The following is a 23,566-nucleotide window of genomic DNA, read 5'->3' as shown; positions in this document are numbered from 1 at the left end:
TTTTCAACATGGTGTCTATTACGTCAAGTACCACAATCTGCCCCGTGACTGCAACGCAACGGCGACGTTCCTCCTCCTACCTCGAGTACTGAAAAATATCATTTTCAGGAGTGTCAAGTTCCTGGGATTATGGGCACAGAGGATCCTCCTCTCTTCTCCTTCCACATAGATAGGAGCGGAAGTCCCCGTATCCGGTCGGGCATTGGGTGAGCCAGAACCCCCATCTCACCAAACTCCCTCTCGGCCCGCGGCTCTGTACGTGGAATCAAGCGATGCATCCACCTCCCCGTGCTGGACGCATCCCACCTGGCCTGCCAGTTTCTGGTGAAAGCCGCTCCTATCTCTTCCTTAGACTTCTCTTGATAACTCATCGTACTAGCCTTTATAAACTGTTCCATTGGCGGTAAGCCTGTAATCACTAGCACCGCCTCTGTAGACACCGAGGCGTATGCTGATGCTACCTTGAGGGCCATCCGACGCTGAACACTGTCCAAGTGCCTTTTATTACGTTCTACCAACACTGCTCTTGCCCAAACCGATGCACCATAAATCAAAACCGAGTTGGCCCCGTGGTCATAGAGCCTTTTTCCTGCTCGTCCGAGGTCCTCCAACATTTGACATCAGTTTAACGAGGTTCTTGACGGTCCATTCCGCCTTCTCGCATGTCTCCTGTAAATGATTCGTAAACGACCGTTTACTATCTAACCATATCCCGAGATACCTGGCACGTTCTCGGGATTGGACTTCTGCCCCATCAGTTGTTATTGGGAAGGACCCCAGCCGTCTTCTCTCTTCCATAAAGACAAACAATGACTTCTCATGCCCCAGCTGAAGCCCGGTCCCCTCCATCAATTCACTGATCATAGCACTTGCAGCGTTCGCTGCCCGAGTCACCTCCTCCTCAGGTTTTGCTACCACCAGCAAGGCCAGGCCATCCGCGTAAGCCACTCGAACCACTCCTGCCGGATAACGAAGTCGAAGAACCACGTCACAGACAATGTTCCATAATAGGAGCTCTAAAACAGAGCCCTGGAGCACTCCGCACGTTACTTGAAACCACAAGTCTGTGGCCCAAGCCTGTATATTAACCTCCGCTCAGTGAGGTAGTCCTCAACGCCCGGAAGATAGAGCTTGAATTGAGGGAGTTGCGGTCATCCAGGAGCACAATTACAGGAATGCGTCTTTTTTTCCAGGTACCTCTAGCTGCTTGGTCCACTATCTTCATCACTTCATCGACCACATCAATCGTCGACCGCCTTTGTTGGAAACCGAATTGTTTCACGTGGAAGTCTCCTTTTTTGATGATTGTTTATCTGGTCTCTTTATCATACTCTCGTACAGTTTCGTTAAATCATTAACCAAACATATAGGCCTGAGTGAGGTTGGTCCCTCTCTCGCTCCAGGAATTCGCACAAGGATTAGAAATAAAAGTTGGCTTCGTTAATCGTGGCTTCGGGAAACCTGTTTTAAAATTATATAAATGAAAACAATTTTTAATAATATATTTGATTACTATACAAATATTCATAGGAGTTGATGAATTGATATTTCATCTGATTGGATATTAATTAAATCATCGGTCTACAACGATATTCAGAGTAGCAGCAAGTAAAAAAATTCCAAAAATAAATTTTGTTTTATTATAAAATAAATATAATGGAATTAAACGATTATTCTAGACAATTTTTGGTTGTATTCAAAGATGCTCCGGTAAGTATGAAAACAAACAAAAAAATTGTAAATAAATTATTTCAAAATTAATCAGTTAATAACTAAATCAAAATAATTTTCTTATTTTATACAAATATATTTAAAAATTATTTATTTAAAATAAATAAAAAGAGTCGTTAATATATGACCAGTATAAACTTTTTATATGTGGAGAAAAAAAGAGGAATTATACGTACAATATTCCATAATACGGTGAAATGTACGGAAAAAATTATATGGAAATGAAAGCAATGGTGTGTTCAAAATTTAAAAAAGATCAAAGCCCTCAACTGATGTGTGTGAATCAAAGTTCAAAGAAAGTATTTGCCCCTTTATATAACAGAGATTGAATATCTCCAATCTCTTTTTATTTTACCAATGGATAAATGCTTCTTGAATGAAATGAAAAAATAAAATCATGATCGATAATTGTTTTGCGTGGATAGTCTTTTTTCTTGTGTGAAAAAACTCTTATAATGAATGTTAGACGTAAATGAAATATTAATATTTTTTTTTAGTGGTTCTGCTTTTGGATGTTGTCAAATGTATATCGTATAGTAAACAGCGCCTTACGGGTCCTTTACAGGTAGTTTAATTTAATTTTTAAATACTTAAAACGAAATCTTAATACGTAATATTTCTATTTTTATTTTCCCGTCTAGCGCTATAGCAGAGCTGTTGTAGAAGAGCTATAGCTGCTCTGCTATAGCAGAGCAGAGTTGTAGAAGGGAAAGTATTTTAATCGGTCCAGTTTGGGCATATGCGGTTTTTACCGGATCATGACGTTTTTACACCTAAGGAACCCAAAAACCCGGATGGAGATTTTCCAGATGTCCGTATGTGCATTCGATGTCGGACTCTAAATCACCTTATATTTCCAGAACTACTGGACAAATTTTGAGCAAACTTGGTCAGATTACTTCTATATACGGGGAGTTGATGCTATTAAATTTTCAACTTCATAGGTCAAGAAGGTGAGGCTATACACCAAGGTCACCTTCAGTATCTCGAAATTCTGTCTAATTAAAGTGTTATTTTTCTTAGGCACATTTTTTAACTATTAAAAAATAATATTTACCAAAATATTTCTGCAAAATTGCACTCCCACCTCAAAAAATGCTCTAAACTAATGACTGAATGTGACTTCGGTGGTTGGTACTAGACTGAATAATATAGAATTTTTACAATATTCATATAAAATAGCAACTGTTAACAGAGCTAACTGAATGTAGATAAATTCAATTAATTTATAATGCGTAAGAACTAGACGGTTATAGTTTTATTTTATTTTTACAACATAAAAGGAGGAAAGAAAGTAAGAATCATAACAGTAATACAGGGGTTCTGAGAAATATCGGCTGTAGGATAACTCCTTTTCAGTCTTCGAATAATCACACTGTTGTGTCAAAAAGTCGGTTGATATTAGAATGCGATTTCAAACTAAGTATTTGCTCTACTTGTGAAAAAAAGTATAGTTTCCTCTTTAAGTCAAAATCTAGAAATTTTTATAGATAAACTTCCCAGTTGGGAATAGTACATAATAATTTTGATTCATAACTTTTTTCTTAAATCTGTATAATTGAATTACTGGTAGTGTTCAATAATTAGGTCCTATAGGTTCAAACGGGTTTTAGGAGTGATTTACAGATTGAAATTGTTTTTGTTTTTTAAATACAATGATGTTTTCTTATCTAATGGGCAATAAAACTGTTTAAATTATCGAGTTGTTTTCTTTTAAACGTTATAAGAGATTTCCAGTTCAGGTATTTGTTTAAGTGCATGCCGAAATATTTTGATGTGTCCGACTGAGGAATTTGCAGAATTTTGAAGTACATCAGAGAGACACGACTTATTGTTATTCAACAAACAAATTGTAAATGAAAACAATAAATATTTGTACAAAGTTTAATATTTTATTTAAAGGTAAAAATTTTTTTTCCTAAAATTATTTGTATTATTAATAATTTTACTTTATCAATCTACAAAAATAAAATTTTATCTGTTTCAAGTTATTTTGGTTATTCATTAAAGTTTATTTTTCAACACTTTTTAAAGCATCTCTATTATTATTATTTTTTAAATATTAAATATTTCGTTCGATTAGTTTAGAATGAAAAGTACGTAGGAAAGGTATGAACAAAATTGACTTCGTTTATGACATTGTTGTAATTAAACATGGTTGCAATTTTGTAAAATTAAATTGTGTTTCGTTCCATGGCCTTTAGCAATCGTGTTTCTAATTTGTCCAAATATTTGTTTTTCTCGTACAGACCTACATGTTTGAAAATTACATAGTTTATATATACATATAAATTTCTGCGGTACGCGTATATATATATATATATATATATATATATATATATATATATATGTGTGTGTGTGTGTGCGTGTGTGTGTGTGTGTGTGTGTGTGTGTGAGTGTGTGGGGGGCACGCGCGCCCGCGTACATAACAGTAGTGTAGTAAATAACAGAAAGATGAAAAATTGACCGAACTCCTACATTTTGTAAATTTCGACATTTAAAGATCCCTAGAATCCCAAAGTATGAATTTACTGTCAATTAGAACATTCTGCCCCGATGGTTGCGTGTATATTATGTATACACGAGTATGAATATAGTTTTCAAACTTTATTTTTCCGGAACATTTTCACTTACAATTATTTAACTGATGCGGTAATCTTTTTTTGTATGATTCTCTTAATTTGACGACCCAAACTTCAAATAAAAGTGGTTTAGATCGTCAAATAAATTTTAGGGTCAGTATTAAGGAGATACCATTGAAGTTGTTGGGAAAAAATATTGTTTGTCAGTATTTTTTTATTTTATCAGAAGGTAAAATTAATTTGAAGTCCCACTGGAAATAATACGTCTGAATAATTTTAAACAAAATTATAAATGGTATGGCAACCATAAAATATGAAGATTTTTTACATTTATAAACGTTTTACTATTATTTTTAAAAAATACTTTTTTTATTTTATTGTACTTTCCAAAGCCCTTATCTAAAAATGTTAATTCTTTATATATGTGTAACTTTTATTGGTTAGTTAATCATAAAGTTTTTTTTCTTGAATTAAATATTATTAAGGTGAAACGGTTATCCAGCTACCGCAAGGGTAGCAAATTATAATGTATGTATAATTATTATTTTTTTTAATGTGAAGGAATAAAATAAATATCTTATTTTGATTAGTTCACATTACACATTTCATATCATACTGATTACGTAATAATGGTTTCAATAAACTCTGTTAAAAAATGAAACTGCCAAAAAATTTTCTTGTATATATCAATAGAAACCATGATAAAACTTTTATCATAGCATAAAATAAATAAACCAGAAGTGGTTAAAATCGTAAAAAGGTATTTCTTATTTGAACACTCATTATTTTAAGATGTAGAAATTTCCTGTTTTTTGTTTAGTATTATAAAAGTTATATATAAAAAAATTAATAAATTTGAGGGAAAATCTTTTAAAAAGGGTCGATAATTTATTACAAAGATACTAAAGCAAGATAACTTTCCTTTTTGGCCCCAATTTTAGCTGCTTTACGAAAATAGTTATTTTGTCTAGTTTGATAAAGAGTGATACTTATATTTTTTACAATTAAATAAATACTTATCTCGATGGATAAATTAATCTGTAATTATTATATTTGATACAGCAGCTTAGAGTACCCGCTTAGAAGATTAAATATTAAATATTTTTTCTGGTTTAATATACAAATTTAAAAAAACGTTTCCAACATAACTTTTTTTAGGTATGGATTTAAAAAAAAAATTTTGTAACTTCAGGACCGTAAAAAAAAAGTAATTGTATTACTTGAAATTAAATTTTGAGCTCTTGCTCTACGGTAATCCTGAATTTTAGAAATGATTATTTCATTAAAACACCCTATTTTGAAGTTAGACGGTAATATTTGCAAAACATATTTTGCATGACTATTAATTCAGTGCTGTTTTTAAGTAAATATTTTCTTACAATTGCAATTAAATATTTATTATTTATTTAAAAAATATCGAAAATGGATCGGTAATAGAATCTAATTTTATAGTGAACGAATATAATATTACACGAGTGACATTTTTAACTTCATAACAAATATGAATAGAAATGACGTCAATGCATATGTGACGTAATCTTGACGTAACTATACTAAATATATTATTATTTAATCTACACCTACAGGTTTGACCTATATGACGTATTTATCTGTATGACGTTGTATGTACAGTGCATTCAACTTGAGTCTTAAAATAATTTTACATTTAGTTTTCGTTAACCTATTCACATTAGATCGTTGATTGACATTCCTACGGAGATTTAACTGAAATATATTATCTTTAGAAGGAATGACATGACATGACATGATTTTCACTTTGGATTTTATTATTTCTAATAACATTTTACTGTTTAATTGTCATTTGTTTACTAAATTTAAAAGGACGGTTGTCTGTCAAAAACGTTCCGTTTGCATTATCTATTGAAATACACATATAGCTTGAAATTAAAAATTTATTTACGAGCTTATTTTGGTTTTCAGTTTGACGAACATGTTTTTAAGTTCAACTGTGCAACTAGATTTATTCATACCAGAATATTTTAACGTAAAATATAATTTTTCTATTTAAGGTATTTAGTGGCGTTGGTAAAATAACTGCCCTTATTGATTATTTTTATTCGCTGTGGAATGGTATTTACTCAACAGTAAATAAGATCTTTTAATTATGTACTCTTTCTAGCTGATTCTATCTCTAACAAAAAAGGTGAACAAATAAAATTTAAATTGCTTAATACTGAATCACGATCTTTAATTTTTGAGAATACTTCCCAAAATTTTATTTTCTTAACGTTAACTAAATCCTACATATAATATCCTACAGGAAATAGTATATCCTTTACAAAGGAATTACTTGCTATTTCCTAGATTTGCAATCTTCTTTATATATTCTAATTTCTGCCTTTCTTACATCTTTTAATTTGCATATCTTCGTTAAATTCAGAAATAAATAACCTTAAGGACAGAATAGACCACCTGAAACTGCATTTATATACAAAGTATAATTTTCGATCCCCTCAGAGTTTTTTTTTTGTCTTCAGTCATTTGAGTGGATTGATGCAGCTCTCCAAGTTTCCCTATCTAGTTTCACTTGTTTCATTTCGGTGTACCTCTCTACATCCTACATCACTAACAATTTGTTGTACACATTTCAAATGTTGCCTGCCTGTACAAGTTTTCCCTTCCACTTTTTCCTCAAATATCAAAGCGACAATTCCAGGATGCCTTAATATGTGGCTTATAAGTCTGTATCTTCTTTTAACTATATTTTTCCAAATGCTTCTTCCTTCATCAGTTTGCCGCAACACCTCTTCATTTATCACTTTATCCACCCATCTGCTTCTCCTATACATTCTCCTAACACATTCTAACATTCTCCTATAGTACTATATTTCAAAAGCTTTTAATCTTTTCTTCTCAGGTACTACGATCGTCCAAGTTTCACTTCCATATAAAGCGACGCTTCAAACATATACTTTCAAAAATCTTTTCCTGACATTTAAATTAATTTTTTATGTAAACAAATTATATTTCTTACTGAAGGCTCGTTTAGCTTGTGCTATTCGGCATTTTATATCGCTCCTGCTTCGTCCATCTTTAGTAATTCTACTTCCCAAATAACAAAATTCTTCTACCTCCATAATCTTTTCTCCTCCTATTTTCACATTAAGTGGGCCATATTTGTTATTTCTACTACATTTCATTACAATCGTTTTGTTCTTGTTTATTTTAATGCGGTAGTTCTTGCGTGGGTCTTCATCCATGCCATTCATTGTTTCTTCTAAATCCTTTTTACTCTCGGTTAGAAATACTATATCATCAGCAAATCGTAGCATCTTTATCTTTTCAACTTGTACTGTTACTTCGAATCTAAATTGTTCTTTAACATCATTAACTGCTAGTTCTATGTAAAGATTAAAAAGTAACGGAGATAGGAACATCCTTGTCGGACTCTCTTTCTTATTACTGCTTCCTTCTTTTGTTCTTCAATTATTACTGTTGCTGTTTGGTTCCTGTAAATATTAGCAATTGTTCTTCTATCTCTGTATTTGAACCCTATTTTTTTTTAAATGCTGAACAATTTATTCCAGTCTATGTTATCGAATGCCTTTTCTAGGTCTATAAATGCCGAGTATGTTGGTTTGTTTAGAATTCTAGAATTGTTTCATAGAATTCTAGTTAAGATTTTTGATGTACGACTAGTTAAACTAATTGTTCTGTATTCTTCACATTTATCTGCTCAAGCTTTCTTTGGTATCATGACTATAACCCTTTTTTTGAAGTCTGACGGAACTTCCCCTTTTTCATAAATATTACACACCAGTTTGTATAATCTATCAATCGCAATTTTAAAAAAATGTTTGTTTGTTCATTTTAATAAGCTACAAAACAAAATTGGGTGTTGATTTTATTTCCTACTAAAATATACATTATTTCTTCACTGATATAATTATAAATACAAACGAAGAATTCAAAAGAAGAATAACCGCAGTTCAAAAAAAAACCTTAGTTATAATTAATTAATACAGTTGAATAACTAATGGCCCGCTCAGCTAAAATGTAACATTCATGAGAGACAAATACCTGAGACTCATGTTTTACTTAGTTTTATTATGAATTTTAATTACATAAACGTACTTTTCTAATTTGACTGTTTTATATATATGTAAATATACATACAGTGTTTCATTTTAATCGCCCAAGGCGGTTTTCTCGTAAACTACGCAAAATACCAAAAAAAAAAATTACCTGCACAAAAGTTAATCAGATTTGAGAGTTACACCTCATGCTAGCCTTGTATTTGACTTTGTCCTTATTTCAAGGTTAAAAAATTTTTTTTTTGAAATAGAATGTCCTATTTTTACGCTACCATTGAAAAGAGCAGAATCGTTTACATTGGACTATGTAGTCACACATACATTCCTGGACCTTTTTTGAAGGTCATACGGTTAACCATCGAAATAGTGTTATACGATACTGTAAACTCATTTTTATGTTCTTTCCCGTAGTTTGAGAGATAAATGGCCTGTAATATAAATATTCCAGGAATATTGTATGACCTTCAAAATCGTGTAACTCATATATATCACTATCTCCGCATAACACTATCACCCGTGTAACAAAACACTATCTCTGGTGGTTAGCCGTTTGAATTTCAAAAAATGGTCCAAGGTCATATGTCTGATCACATATTTCAACGTAATTTTTTTTTTTCTTTTCATTGGTGGGGTCCAAAAAATAGATCATTTAATTTGAAAATATCGTGTTAAATTTGATATATGATCAAGCTGAAGGTCAAATAGAAGGTCACCATAAGGTGTCCCTCTCCAATCTGAGTGACGTTTGTTTAAGTAAGTTTTTCTATTGTGCGTAGTTTACGAGAAACTCGCCTGGGGCGATTAAAATATGTTTAATATATGTATAGTAGTATTACTGATGGATATGATTAATTTTAAAACGATATAATTCGGCATGACTGACGGGTATGTAAACTCAGATCATTCCGGAAGAAAAGCAGAGAGCCTGCCAAAGAAAATGGAAAATTGTAGACATTTATTTCATGAATATGAGGATTTTTATAAATACTTCAGAACTTACTTTATTTTGATATAGTATTTATGTAGTTCAAGTTGTATTTGACGCCGTAAAGGAGGCGATATATAACTAGCGATAAAGTAATGAATTGCCAGCGGTATTTGAGAGTTTAAAGGAATCGGTAGGTGGAAGGGGGTTTACGACGAAATGGTTAACGTAGTCATTTAGCCGAAGTTCATATTTCAAACTGATACTTATATTTTTTCTTCCAAATATTTGTGGATTTCAATGTTTTTAGCACTGTGTCTCAAATATACATCTTGCTTGTTTGAGACCGCTTTATGATTTCAACATTTATCTTGCTTGCCGTGCCCCGTAGTTGGACGGCATATGTACATATTGTTTTCAAAATTGCTGGGTATAAAAGTAGGTTATTAGACAAAAATAGCTCAGAAGCAGCTGGGCACATGGAAAATAAGTGTTATCTAGCTTAGTCGAGCCATACGACATTGGCAATGAGGAGAGGAAACTGCCCAAGGTTTCACCTTTATGGCATTTTATTCCCGAGTAAAGTATAATATACTCGTAGAAGGATCTTCACCTGGATCGTCGTTTGACGTGGAAGGTTCATGTGCTTAAGAAAAGAATGCAACTTAATATAAAGTTTGGCAGGAGGTCTGAGTTATCTGAGAAATCAACATTGAAATATTCTTTTACAGATGGACTCTTTTAACATAGGTAACATAGGTCCGTTGGGTTATTACCACAGTTTTATGTTATGTTCTTAAATTTAAAATATAAAAAGTAAACTTCTTGTTTATAACTAAAATGCAAAACGTAAAACGTGTGACTAAGATCAAAATTTAATCTTCTTGTTTAAAGGAATAGTAGAATTTTAGTATCGTATGAGTTTTAGTAAATTTAACTTTGTTTGTGACCTTTGAGATCTTTGTTTGTGATCTTTGATTTTCCTCTGATTCTTTTTTAATATTTTATATTGGTTCTGCTGAAACAAGGCTATCGCAATATAACCACAGTAAAATATAATTAGTCTCATTTATTTATTTTTGTTGAGGTAACAGGCCATTGTACATTAACTATCTCTTTCGAAAATATAAGCGTTTATATATTTACGTGTATTCGAAATCGTACAAGTCGATAAGACGAAACCCACCGGCTTGGTCTAGTGGTGAACGCGTCTTCCCAAATCAGCTGATTTGGAAATGGAGAGTTCCAGCGTTCAAGTCCTAGTAAAGGCAGTTATTTTTATACGGATTTAACTTTTAGATCGAGGATACCGGTGTTTTTTGCGGTTAGGTTTCAATTAACCACACATCTCAGGAACGGTCGAACTGAGATTGTACAAGACTACACTTCATTCACACTCAAACATATCATCCTCATTCATCTTCTGAAGTAGTACCTGAACAATAATTTCCGGAGGCTTAAAAAGAAAAAGAAACAAAGTCGATAAGGCGAAGTTCATATCGTGGAGAACACAGCACTGTTTTATTTGGCTATAGACAGAAATGGAGGTACAACTCAACAGTTCAGCTAGGCTTAGTCCTACTGAACAAAGTACCATGCCTGTCAATCCATTCTAAACAACAAATGTTTCTAATTTTCAGTACAAAGAACAGAGAATATTTGTTTTTGTTAGTAATATAACGTTTACAAATTACGTAAAGCTTATAATGCCTAGTTTAAACTTTTAACTCAAAACTCACAGGCGTATCTGCTTGTCATAAAATCATTTGGGGCAACCAGGAATCGCCGTTAGGCATCTCGTTAGTCGCCCCCGCATGTAATGGCGGATGATTACCCCCACCCATCCTGTCTTCGACCACTGTGGAACTCACCCATCGGGGTGTCCTACATATCTCCGAGATAACCGAACCTCCCATTCGGGAAAGCCCAGATACCCCTCAATGTAGGAGCTGCCCTTCCCGGCCCTAATCTGATGTTACGGACATATATTCCATATGGCCTTCACAGCGCGCCCTCCCGCTCATACCTTGAGGGTCTCCCTTGACATCATCGTAAATACACAGACATGCCCATTCTTGTGGGTGAGCATGCCCAGGCATCCTAGTCATGGGAGCTGCCTACCTGTCCCTAGACGCCGCCATAATTCGTAACCCCCTTTTTTTTAGGGGTTCCCTGTTCAAATTTTTCCTTCAAAATCTCACCAACCATATTTGCTACTTATATCCACATATCTTCATTCGTCAACATGCTATTGATTACAGTCTCTGGTGTTGTTGCTGTATACCTGTCTCTTATATCATCCCATTTATGGCATCTAAACACAGTGTGTTCAACACTCTCAGTCTCTTGGCAATCCCTGCAAGCAGCATTGAGTACAAGCAGCGGTGAGTACTTACCGATGTAAGTACTCACCGAAATCACCATGTCCTGATAAGAACTGAGTGAGACTGTAACTTTCTCGCCATGGCGCCGTCCCACCCAGCATCCTATATCTGGGATAAGTCTCCGGGATTACCGCCTTTTAAAGACGCTGCCCACCTTTCCTGCCAGTCGTTCATTATTTTCGCCCTCGCCTCTATTTTAGGTGTCCCCTTGAATCTCAATACCCTCTCTTCCGCCAACAGATCGATAGGCGGTGAGCCGGCAATGACACACACAGCATCATAGGAGACTGCCCTATATGCGCATGATACACGCAGGAGCAGTCTTCTATGTAACGATGCCATCTTACTGTTGTACCTTTGGATATCCAATCCTCTTTTCCACACCGGTGCACCATACAATAGCACCGAAGCTACCGTTTCTGCAATTGCCTTCCTCTTTCGCTCCATAGGACCCAACGTGTTGCACATCAGCCGAGAAACTGCCGATAGTACCTTCTCAGCCTTATTACAAGCTTCCTCTATATGTGGACCAAAACTCCGGTTCTTATCCATCCATACACCCAAGTATTTAATTCTATCCACAAGAGGAATTGGAGAAAGACCATATTCGAGCTTAAGTTGACGAAGAGGTCTCCTACCCGAAAAAACCAGAACTGCAGACTTTTCAGGAGCCACGGACAAACCATGGGCAGACATCCACTCACAAACCGTAGCCAGAGCTTCATTACCTTTTTCTTCAATCTGCTCTTCATCAACCCGTTTGATTAATAATGCTAGGTCATCAGCAAAGCCAACTATCTCTACACCCTCCGGAAACCGCAGGCGAAAAATACCATCATAGGCAATATTCCAGAGAAGGGGACCCAGGACAGAGCCCTGAGGAACCCCCGCTCTCATACGGAAAACAAACTCTTCGATCTCCGTAAACGCTTTAACATACCGGTCGCTTAAATAGTCCCTCACAATGCTCCTTAATTGTGGATCAACACCAAACGCCTCCATAGCCTCCGCGACAACTCGCCACGGGAGACTATTGAAGGCATTCCTGACATCCAAGCTTACAAGTACTGGAATCTTCCTAGTCCGCCGCGTCCCCATTGCTGCACTATCTGCAAAATTAATCACCCTGAGAGCTGCATGTATTGCCGATTTGCCCTTCCTAAACCCGTACTGCTGGGGTGAAAGACCTCCTAGACTGTTGATCTGCTCCTCTAGTCTACGCTCAATTACGCGTTCATAAATTTTGGCCATCGTATTCAACAAACATAATGGTCTGTATGACTCAGGATCTTCAATATTCTTACCAGGTTTCGGTAATAAGACCAACTTAGCCACCTTCCAGCATCTTGGATAAACACCCCTCGTAAATGCATCATTGAAGCATTCCAAGACAGTGTACGGAAATGTCTGGACCACAAGCCGTACAATCTCGCCCGGAACCTCATCTGGACCCGGGCCCTTCTTCACGTTTAAACGTGCAACGGCTCCCCGGAGCTCAGTCAAAGTAATAGCCCTGACATCCAGTACTGGTTCTATCTGCCACTCGAAATTTGGCTGACCTGGAAACAAATGATCTACAATACCGGAAATTCTATCTGATGGAATGACCGGGAGTCGCCTGCCTAACCGCTTGTTAACAATCTTAAAGGCTTGACCCCAAGGATCATCCTGCAACTCCGTCAACAATTTATTCCAGGCTTCCTTCTTCTCCCGTTTGATAGCCTTTTTCAAATCAGACTTTGCTACTTTGAGTCTATCACTGAGCTCTTCCATCCCATCTCTACCTCTGGCACGCCGCCGCTGTAATTGGCGATTCAACCTCAGTACTTCAGCCCTTTTATTGCCTATCTCTGTAGTCCACCAGTATACAGGCCTCTTAGGTTGTCTATCCGGAAGTGCCTCTCGAACCGCCCTCAGTATGTCTGCCTCCTTAGTTTCCTCATCCATTCCTCTGATATGAACTACTACAGGCCTAGCTGATATACCTCCAGTAGTGATCTGTGCACCTTTTACATTCTGCTGCACCTTGTCAACAACAGCCTTGGCATTCCCAGCACCATCTCGAAGGCGAAGTTCAAGTGCCTCGCCTCTGCCTTTCCTAGCTGCAATAACCACACCAGATGCTGTCTCTGCAGTTCCTGCCTTTACTTCGCGCAGGAGTTGGGCATAACTTAGCCCTTCCTTCTTAATAACTACTGTTTTTATAGGTTCTGTCGACTTGGACCTGCTTCTAGGTGTCTTTTCTTCCATCAATTGGTAGAGGACTCGGTTGACACCGTCCGTCCTTGAATTGTATTCTAGTATACGCCTAAGCTTGTGTGAAGTTCTGCCAAGAACAACACCTACAGGCAGGGTAGACTGTGCTACGCTCTCAATCCTCGTAATTCTTTCTACTAGATGGCTATTAACAGCTGATTCTTCTAATTTTGTGTCTATGAATAACACATAAGTACCTACCGACACTTGTTCGCCAGCAGAGGCCCCCAATACCACCTCCGCCATCGGTGCATCATGAAGTACACTACCCGGTACGACCGATCCCTCGTTGAGCATTCTGCACACTCTCGGGGCAAAATCGCAGACTTTTCTAGCAAATGGACCCTTCTTATTACCGTTTAAATCCAGGACCATTATAACCTCACCGCCTTTATTCAATTCGGGAGTACCCATCTTGGTCTCGACATGTTGAAAAAATTCCTCTGGCCATTTCTGCGAGATTAGCTCGGGGACACTATCCCGCTCCACACCTTGCTCTAATTTCTGTTAAAAATAAAATCATTACTTAAACCAAAACAAGTGATGTAAGAAACTTATACTTTATCTTCTTGTATACATATTTTATTAAGATTATTTTCATCATACTTGTGTTTTGAATTGCATTAACTAAGAAAACAATTGTTTTTATCACAAAATAAAAGGGCAAAAGTTAAAATTCATTATTTACACAAAAATAGCCGTATTAAGCTGAAGAAAGTCTTATGTTTTATTATTAAATATTGAAATTTAAATGACATGAATTAATTCATAATATAAATAAAGTCTAATAAATAATATAAAGTTATGTAACAATATCATGACATGCGTCTGCGTCCACACACAAAAAATAATGATTAAAACAGCAATACAATCTCACGGCAGAAGTCGCAATTATTTTTCTAGTACCACGGAAACGTGACTGTAGGTAGCTGTATTTCGTAAACTCTCCGAATATGCACCTCGCTTTTTCGACTTGATTGTCTGCATGTAGATATATTTTACGAGAACTAGGTATATGGGGTTGAGTAGTGGTGAAATATCTATAGTAAAATATAAAATTTTAACCAAAAGAAGTGTATGGACTTTTTTTTATTTTCCAAAATCAAACATTACCAGTAATAGTGTCATGTGTATTAAAAGGCAATTTTTATTTGGCATGGTAAAAATACAATTTTTTTTCCAATATGAATCTTATTTTTACTACTACAAATAACGATTGCCAAAAAAAAATTCGGATAAAGTTATATTTATGCTTCACCAACCAATTTTTAATTTATTAATCAAGCTGTCCTTAAATTATGGATCATATTTTGTGACTCTGTGGTAAAAAATATTAAAATTTTTCAATCATTCAGTATCTCTATTACAAAATTTCAACATGTCAAACAAAATTAGTGTTAAAAATGTAATAAAATGAAGTGACGAATCATTACATATTTACGTGTCAATTGCAGAACATAAATCAGGAAATATTAAATTTACATGATAAGAAAGTTATAGAATAATTTGAAACTTTCAAGTCGCTTTCCTGTAAGATTTCATTTTGTGACTGTGATTGTTTTTTCACTGACTGATTAAAATATTATTAAATCTTAAACTTTACTATAGGTGTTGTACAGCTAATTTTACAGGAAAATTAATCTCCTGCGGGATCTGAGTAACTACCTACAACAGAATTGTATGCAATCGAGTATAACCAAATAAAACATATTGTTATAGTACTTCCTGTACGCAACCTTTCATTTCTTACATAGCATTTAGCTCCCGTCAACAGTATTTATATAAAATCGCTAAAAATGGTTAATATTTATTTATTCAGCTTATAAAAATGTCCATACCATTTATTTTTATAATGGCCAATAATTACAAAATAATTTATTCAAATTGTATTACATTTAATATTTAACACCAGAAATGTTTTACTTCAAATTTTTAGTGCGTTCTAATTTGGCTTAAATTTTAATAAAATAAAAAAATTATTAAAAATGTTTTTCTCGAATTATTAGAAAATAAAATCATAGTAATAAATTTAAGTTCGGTAGTTTGATAAAAAAAATATCGGGAAATAAAATAAGTCCGGTCTAGTATTATACCGTAATCGTGAAGTGAACTGAAAAGCTTTAAACTTATAGGTAAAAATTCTGTGCTTCTACTATAACTATAGTAGAATCATAAAGTTTGACATTGTTTCGACTGGTAGTTAATAGTCGGTTTTTGTTCCTAATCGGTTCGATTTTGTGATTCATAATTATTTTTTATGACTAGCCGGTCAGAGCTCGCTTCGCTTGCCCGACCGTCTAGCCATAGATCTCTGATTCCTGGACCCTCGACGCGTTCGTATCCGCTTATTTGTGAGAATATTATATATTTTACAGAAATATTTTAAGAAAATAAATATTAGTTAATAATCAATATTTTCCTTAACATTTTGGTGTTTTTATATTTAAAATAGGGTTATGGAATGAGCGGACATAAAATTTAATAGTTTTTAATAGAAATTTAATATTTAACGCTAGCTATATTGATAACAGGGAGTTGGCTTGTGAACGCCATCTTCTTCGTTCGTATTGTGTGTATTTGAGTGAAGTTGTATTAGTTGCCAGTCCAGCTGCTGCTATTGGCGCAGAACGGATCACGTGATGCGCCGACCGGATGCGCGCCAATGACTCTCGCCTGCAAGAAAACTTTCTTTTTATTGATAAATATTAACTAATAATCTCTTTGTTTAAAATTATTTATTAATAAAATTAATAAATAGTTATCTGTAAATAAAAGTACAAGTATAAAACATAAATAAAGTACGTTCAGATATTAAATTAAATAATCTGTAAATTGACAACCGACTGCTTCGTGCGGTAGAGAGTCGGCTGAGAGAGAGCCGCGCGGCGACCACTATTGGTCCGGTCCGCTCTGCACCAGTAGCAGCTAAAATAAAAATGTGAGCACATACAACAAACAAACAAACCCACACACCATCCCTTTTTATGAGAATTAATGGATTTTTTTATAAATTAAGAAAAAGCACGAAAACTGAAGTCTTTAAATAAAAGAACTGAAGCAGGAAAAGCTTGGTTATTAATTTTACGTTTGAGTGAACTTGATGATATTTTTCAGTTATTATCTTAGTTATTATCAGTTATTATTATCGCATTTAGTAAATATGCAACAATGGTCAAGTAAGCATCGTGCTTTCTACGTTGTTTTATTTAAACGGTGACTTCCATGACAACTGTAGGAAGATTGTTTAGCGATCGGTTTAATATTCCGCGATACGGGCGAGTACCGTGTATTCATGCAATTAATTTACAGATTAAAACGTTTGTGAAAAGCGGATGCATACTAAATTAAAACAATAAAAAACAGCAAAAACTGTTAGAGCTCCAGAATATTGACAGATTCGAATTCCCATAACACGCATCAAAAACGAGTGATGAAAACTTACGATCAAAGATGTGTAAGCATTGAATATCAGTTAACCATCAATCAGTCGAATCTTATACAAGGGCAACAATTTTCTCCCAAATAAATTAAAAATTATTCAGTAATTAAAAAATACTGATTTGGTTGCTGTCATAAGTTTTTATCAAGAAATTTTGCAACGTTTTTTTTGAAACGGAAACAATCCCGGTCAGATGAAGCTCATTTCACCTGAACGGCTACGAAAATAAATAGAATATTCGATATTAGAGCGCTGTTAACCCAGTTCTGTCATAAGAAAGACCGTAGCATAGTCTGAAGGTCACACCGTGGTGTGTAGTTACGTCATCTGGCATTATTTCTTCATTATTTAGTCATCCGTTCTTTCTTCAAGAAGATCGAGGACACGCTACAACCGGTTTGGAGTGTAAGTATTTCCCAACCACGTTCACAATATTTTTGAGACAAGGATTAGTTCGATTTTTACAAATTACTTAGTCCCAGCTAGACACGTACTTTTAATTTGATAATTATTGCTTTAAGATTTTTCTTTCTGAAACATATCATATCCAAAAATGAGGAGATAGTTTGGCCGGCTAGATCTCCTTATTTTTCCTATTGCGGATTTTTTTTTGGGGGGTTAGCTCAAGAGCATTGGTGTACACGTCACAGTACTACGGCCGTGGTACTGCGAGTAATGAAACATTCATTAAACCTACAAGAGTGCGTTGGTGGTAATGGTACCTACCTATCAATCATTACTTTTTTTTAAATTAAATGGCATGTCCTACTTAACAGTTTCTACAAACTGTGGAAACATTCATGTTAAAATAAAAACTTCTTTAAATACTGGAGTTTTATATTTTCCCGGTTAAAGGATGTTTATTATTAATTTATCAACAGACTTTTCAAAATTTTTCTGCAAGGTAAATCGTAGTTTTATAAGGATTACTTAAAACATAAGGCTTGGTAGTTCAAAAATGTTGTTATTGTAAAATGGTAATTTTATTTATTTTCTTTTAAATATCCAAGGCTAACCATTACATCCATAATAGATTTAAAGTGAGTAAGTACGTAATTAAGTAAATTAATAATTCTCTTTCATTTGTAATTATTTTGATATTAATCATCTTTGCTGTCTGTTTGAAAATTAATTTATTCTATTTGATATGTTAACGTATTAAGTAATTAACTGTTAATACACTTGTACTAATTACTTTTCATAATTAAGACCGAGTAAAGAGGTTTTATAATCCGATAAGTCGTTATTATCATTTAAATATGACTTAAAATAGTTTATTTTCTAATAAATTACAAGCTACTTTATTAGAACAAAGGTACAATAGAACTCCTTGTAAAATATATATACGTAAATTTCAAGACAAACATTTTCAATATTTTGTTTAACGTAATTTCTTTTTGTTACCAACTATACAAAAAAAAAATTAATTTAAATTTTAAAATTAAAGCTTAATTTTTAATTTATAAAGGTTTTTTAAGTATTATTAAAAGTTACAATTTATAATATATGTATATAGTCGAGTAATTTTGTTTTATTAAACTTTTTTAAGCCAGAGGAACTACTAAAGTATTAGGGTGTTCAGCTACTACATTTTATCTAGTTCTTTGCAAATTTTTCAAACTAACCTGTAAACAAACCTGGATGTTGGGTATAACAGGCAATGGTGCTACCGTTTTAGTTAACGAGCTGATTGAATAATTTTAGGATAAAATAATAAATGTTTTTATTTATCCCGAATTTTGTATTTCTGTGAGACTAGCTGAAAATTAGATATGCAATAAATACGAGAGAATAATTATTCGTTTCTTCATTAATTGTTTATGAAGTACGTAAATTTAATTAAAACGTAATTTTGCTGTAGTCGGCAGATGATTAGTATAGATGTTTGTCTGAAAATTCGATAGTTTGAGGTCAGCCGATCTGGTTAAAATAAAAATGCGGCCTGAAGACAAGCCATTCTTTCTTACTGTGTCCTGTCATCATTCTAGTGAAGACTTGTAATGTAAAAACACCCCTGATCAGATAATCTAGGGATTTATTAAGCTGAAGATAAAATATTATATAAAGTAGACATGAAGTCGCCTATGAATTCTTTTATGGACTGAATTTTATGATCGCTTTAGTTCACTAAATTACCATTTTTTCTCTGCTTAACCGTATTATTACTTGAATAATATTCTGTATTTGTCACCTGTATATTAAGAAAGATTAGAAGGCCTAGATTTATCCAGTAATCATCTCGGCTTTGGGTTGCGCAAAAAAAGCACCGAGTAATTCACAGAGCTAGGTAACTTACAGAATTGCCCTAGAAACGAGTGGAATTAGGATGAGCTTATCTATTGAAACTGAAAACAAGAAAGGCAACTCATTATGAGAGATTGCTTCAACACCCTTACATCCAATGAGTATTCATCTCGTCCACAATTCCTCAGAAGATCTGTGTACCATTACCGAAGATGGGAGGATTACGATATTTACACAAATGTATGTTGTGAAAAACTCTTTTAAAATCATTAAAGAACTAGTAAACGTAGTACCTCTTCAACGCAGTGGTTAACCATTTCTCTCACAATTTGTAGATAAATCGGGTTACCTTAACAGCGGCATATTTAATATATTCACGAATTTTCATTAACCAGGTCAAATAAATGCTGCAGCAAATTCTTTTTCCTCTACATATTAAAAACCAGTTTAAAGTAGTTTCAATGTATTATATAGAAGCCTTGTTTCTCGGTAATGACTGGGAATGAGATATATCCAACTCATCTATAACCTATTTGAAATACCTTGTATTTCAGAATAATTCTGAGCCCGTATTTTTCGTTAACGTCAATTGAATAAAATAAATTACATTCTCTTTATTTTTAGAAAGGTTTAAAAGAAGCTGTTTTGGTGGATATTTGAAGCGATTTATTTTGTGAAATATTTCTTTATCTTATGAATTATTATTATTGTAATTTGTGAAATAATAATACGATTTTCTTTTTCAGGGAAAACATTCAGCAAAAAGTGATGTATGGTCGTTTGCGGTACTGCTATGGGAAATTCTTGTTTTTTGTGGGCAAAGACCGTTTGCCGAAATGACAAACGAACAAGTCGTGGAAAATTGCAATCATTGGTATCAAGGTGACGGTCATCAAAGATTACTTTCGAGACCGCCATCATGTCCGAGAGAAATTTACGATCTGATGGGAGAATGTTGGAAGAGACAAGAATCGGACAGACCTCGTTTTACAGAAATACATTTATTTCTTCAAAGGAAGAATTTGGGATACGTACCAGCTATAGGGTAACCTTTAACATTATATCTAATATTACTTTGGATTTTTAAAGTTTCAGTTCTGCTAACAAGTTATTGTAATGTAATAATCGGTGATCTTTTTTATTATTGTTATTAATAATTTATATTCATTACATGGATTCACTTAATATTTGTGTCATGATGAACTGCCCAAAAGTCGTAGGTTTTACTTTGTGTAATTTTGTATTTAGTCTATAGATCTTGTTTTTTTTTTTTTTTTTTTTATTAATTTTATTTTAAACTGGTTATTATTTGTTTTGTAATTTACGCTTAACAGGTGAAGGTTTTTATTTAATTTTTTTTAAGTCTGAAGTAAGGGGTTATATTCATCTCATTACTATTATAAGGTTTATACAATTGATTTTCACTTAAAATGTATAAGATTGATTTTTATGAAAATGATATTAAATAGACTTTCCGTTTATTCTTCAATTTAGATAAATTACTTGTAAAAAAACAAACAACTACTTAGTTCACCCGATCAAACAAAACAGTCATTTTAAATACAGTCATCGTATTCTTCGAACGTGAAACGTTTATTTATTTTAGTATTTATCTATAAATGTGATATTACTCCGACCTTCTTAACAATTCTCCTTCTGAAACTCACGTAATTATCATGAGAAAGTATTAAGTTATTTTGTATATTCAAACTATTTTGCATTCGTGTAAAAAATATTAACGTTGAGAAGTGAGCTAAGAGTCTTCTTCTTAACTACGAAACACCTTAATCGTTTTAGGAGTCCGGAAACATTTGATTCCACAAAAAAAAAACATAATAATAAGTCTATATGACAATTCCAGTAAAACATCTCAAGTTTTTCGTAATATTTCGGAAAACCTGTGAAATCGTTTAATGAAATAAAATCTGAAATATCACATGCGATTAACTATAAGAAAATCTATTTTTTATCCTAAATAATAAGTTAATTTTTCAGTTTTAGTCGCGTAGGAGGGAATCATCAGCTGTTTTTTTGGAACCGGATTCGTTTAAATAAAATAGATATATGTTTTTGAAACTGTACGCATTCGCACATTTACGCGCGCGTGCTTTTGTGTATTTATATTTAAGGTCTTTAACATTTTCTGTTTTATTTTAATAAGCAAAATATAGTTAATTAAATAATAGATAACAAACGTTTAAAATTTTTGGCATGAATTGAGTCCGATACTAAGAGGTTTATCTAACTCCAAAAAATTATTTTTATATATTTTAAGTATTGAAATCTAAATCAATTGTCAATATTTATTTTGATTATCTGCCTTACAATCTTTTTTCAATCAAACTTACATGTTTGGTAACATCATTATATTTAATACCCATTATTTTATTTACCAAATATTCGTATTTGTTTTACGTGATTTTTTTAAAATTTAATCTTCGCTAGAGATTAAAAAATTAAATTAGTTTCTAATTATTACAATATATACTAAATTATACGACATGTTTGGATAAGACATATGGATGAACGAGAAGTAATTTTTTCATTAACTCCTTAATTACATTTATATACGTTGGAATCCGTAAAGGCATTCAACGGTAAAATCCCTCCTAGTTAATTCCAGTAAAACTGGGAAAATGAAAGTTACAAACAATGTAGCCTGTCTGATAACAGCATAAAATATTTATTTAAAATACAAAAATATATTTTTATTTTATATAAATGTGTATCAATTATTAAAAAAAGAGGCTTGAATACACCGTGTTCTGTTTCTGACGGCAGCCACAAGCTAAACAGTATTTTTAATTCTACAATTAATTGGCTTAAATTTTTATTCAGTTTTATTTGAATTTACTCTTCGATATAAATAATCGGTTCACACATAACAAAATAAGAAATTTAAAATTGTATTACTATATTTACGATAAGACTCAATTCAGATTTATAAATTTTATTTGCTGCTACTAAATATTTAGTCCATCAAAAGTATATTATTTAAACCTTTTGTTAGAATATAATTATGTCTGCTAATTACATTTTTTCTACATAACTAATTAATAATATTATTGTCGTTAACATCCAAACAGTTTTAATTAACTTTCTTTTTTTCACTCTACTCCCCGGGCCGAATCCACAACAAAGCAAAGCACAGCCCAGGGCTTTGTCTACTCAAACGGGCCTCTCCGTCCACCGGCCATAAGTCTATTACGACAGGTCAGCCGGCCGGTTAGATTTTTTCATTCCCTGCCACTAACCCCTAGGGCGGGATATCCAAGCCCGACTATGTCGTTACTGGACTCCACCCAGAAGCCGGGACTCGGTTTTGATACCAATGACTCTAGTGAGGGCCTCATCACTGCCACCCATCCGTGCAAACGCAGACGAACGGCAACTCCGCAGAGAGCTGTCCCTCAACCTATCCTCCCTGGATATGTGCTGGAGTATACGTTCACAAAGTCAGTTACTGCATGAAATCTCTCTGCCCCTGATAACGTACAGTCTATTAGTTGTGTCAACTTTAAGGGGCCCAGTCACCAACTCACAGCAGCGACGTTCAGACCCTCGACCGATAGTCGAACACGACGTGTTCTTGTATATCCAGCTCTCCGCAAGAAAGGCAAAAGTGGTCGTCAGCTCTCCTTTGGGATGTAAATACACCCGAAACACGCTGTGGCCAGATAAAAATTGGGTCAACCAGTAGGTGACTTCACCAAAGCTTCGGTTGACCCAAGGCTCGACCTACCGGATCAGACGATGTGTCCATCGCCCCGTGGAGGACAGGTCCCAGCAACCACCTGTACATATCACTTCTGTCAGCTCCGCCAATAATCCCAATCCTCATCGTCGTTAGTTGTTTAAATGGAAGGATGCTCGCAAAGACTAGAACTGCCTCAGTCGAAACTGAAGAGTATGCTGAAACGATACGAAAGATAATCCGCCTCTGCACACCT

General features: G+C 34.0%; 1 protein-coding gene across 1 annotated transcript in view; it reads left to right on the top strand.

The window, feature by feature from the left end:
• Window positions 1–20,665, top strand: part of LOC142329518 (discoidin domain-containing receptor 2-like) — a 405,738-nt gene extending 385,073 nt beyond the window's left edge. The window contains exon 16 of the mRNA XM_075374192.1: window positions 20,363–20,665. Within this exon, the coding sequence (XP_075230307.1) occupies window positions 20,363–20,665 (303 nt within the window). The remainder of the gene's footprint in view (window positions 1–20,362) is intronic.
• Window positions 20,666–23,566: the final 2,901 nt, after the last annotated feature.

The sequence above is a fragment of the Lycorma delicatula genome, chromosome 8 (genome assembly GCF_047948215.1).
Source record: "Lycorma delicatula isolate Av1 chromosome 8, ASM4794821v1, whole genome shotgun sequence".
Classification (NCBI taxonomy): domain Eukaryota; kingdom Metazoa; phylum Arthropoda; class Insecta; order Hemiptera; family Fulgoridae; genus Lycorma; species Lycorma delicatula.
The sequence above is the reverse complement of the archived record's forward strand: the minus strand, read 5'-3'. Positions and strand labels throughout refer to the sequence as shown.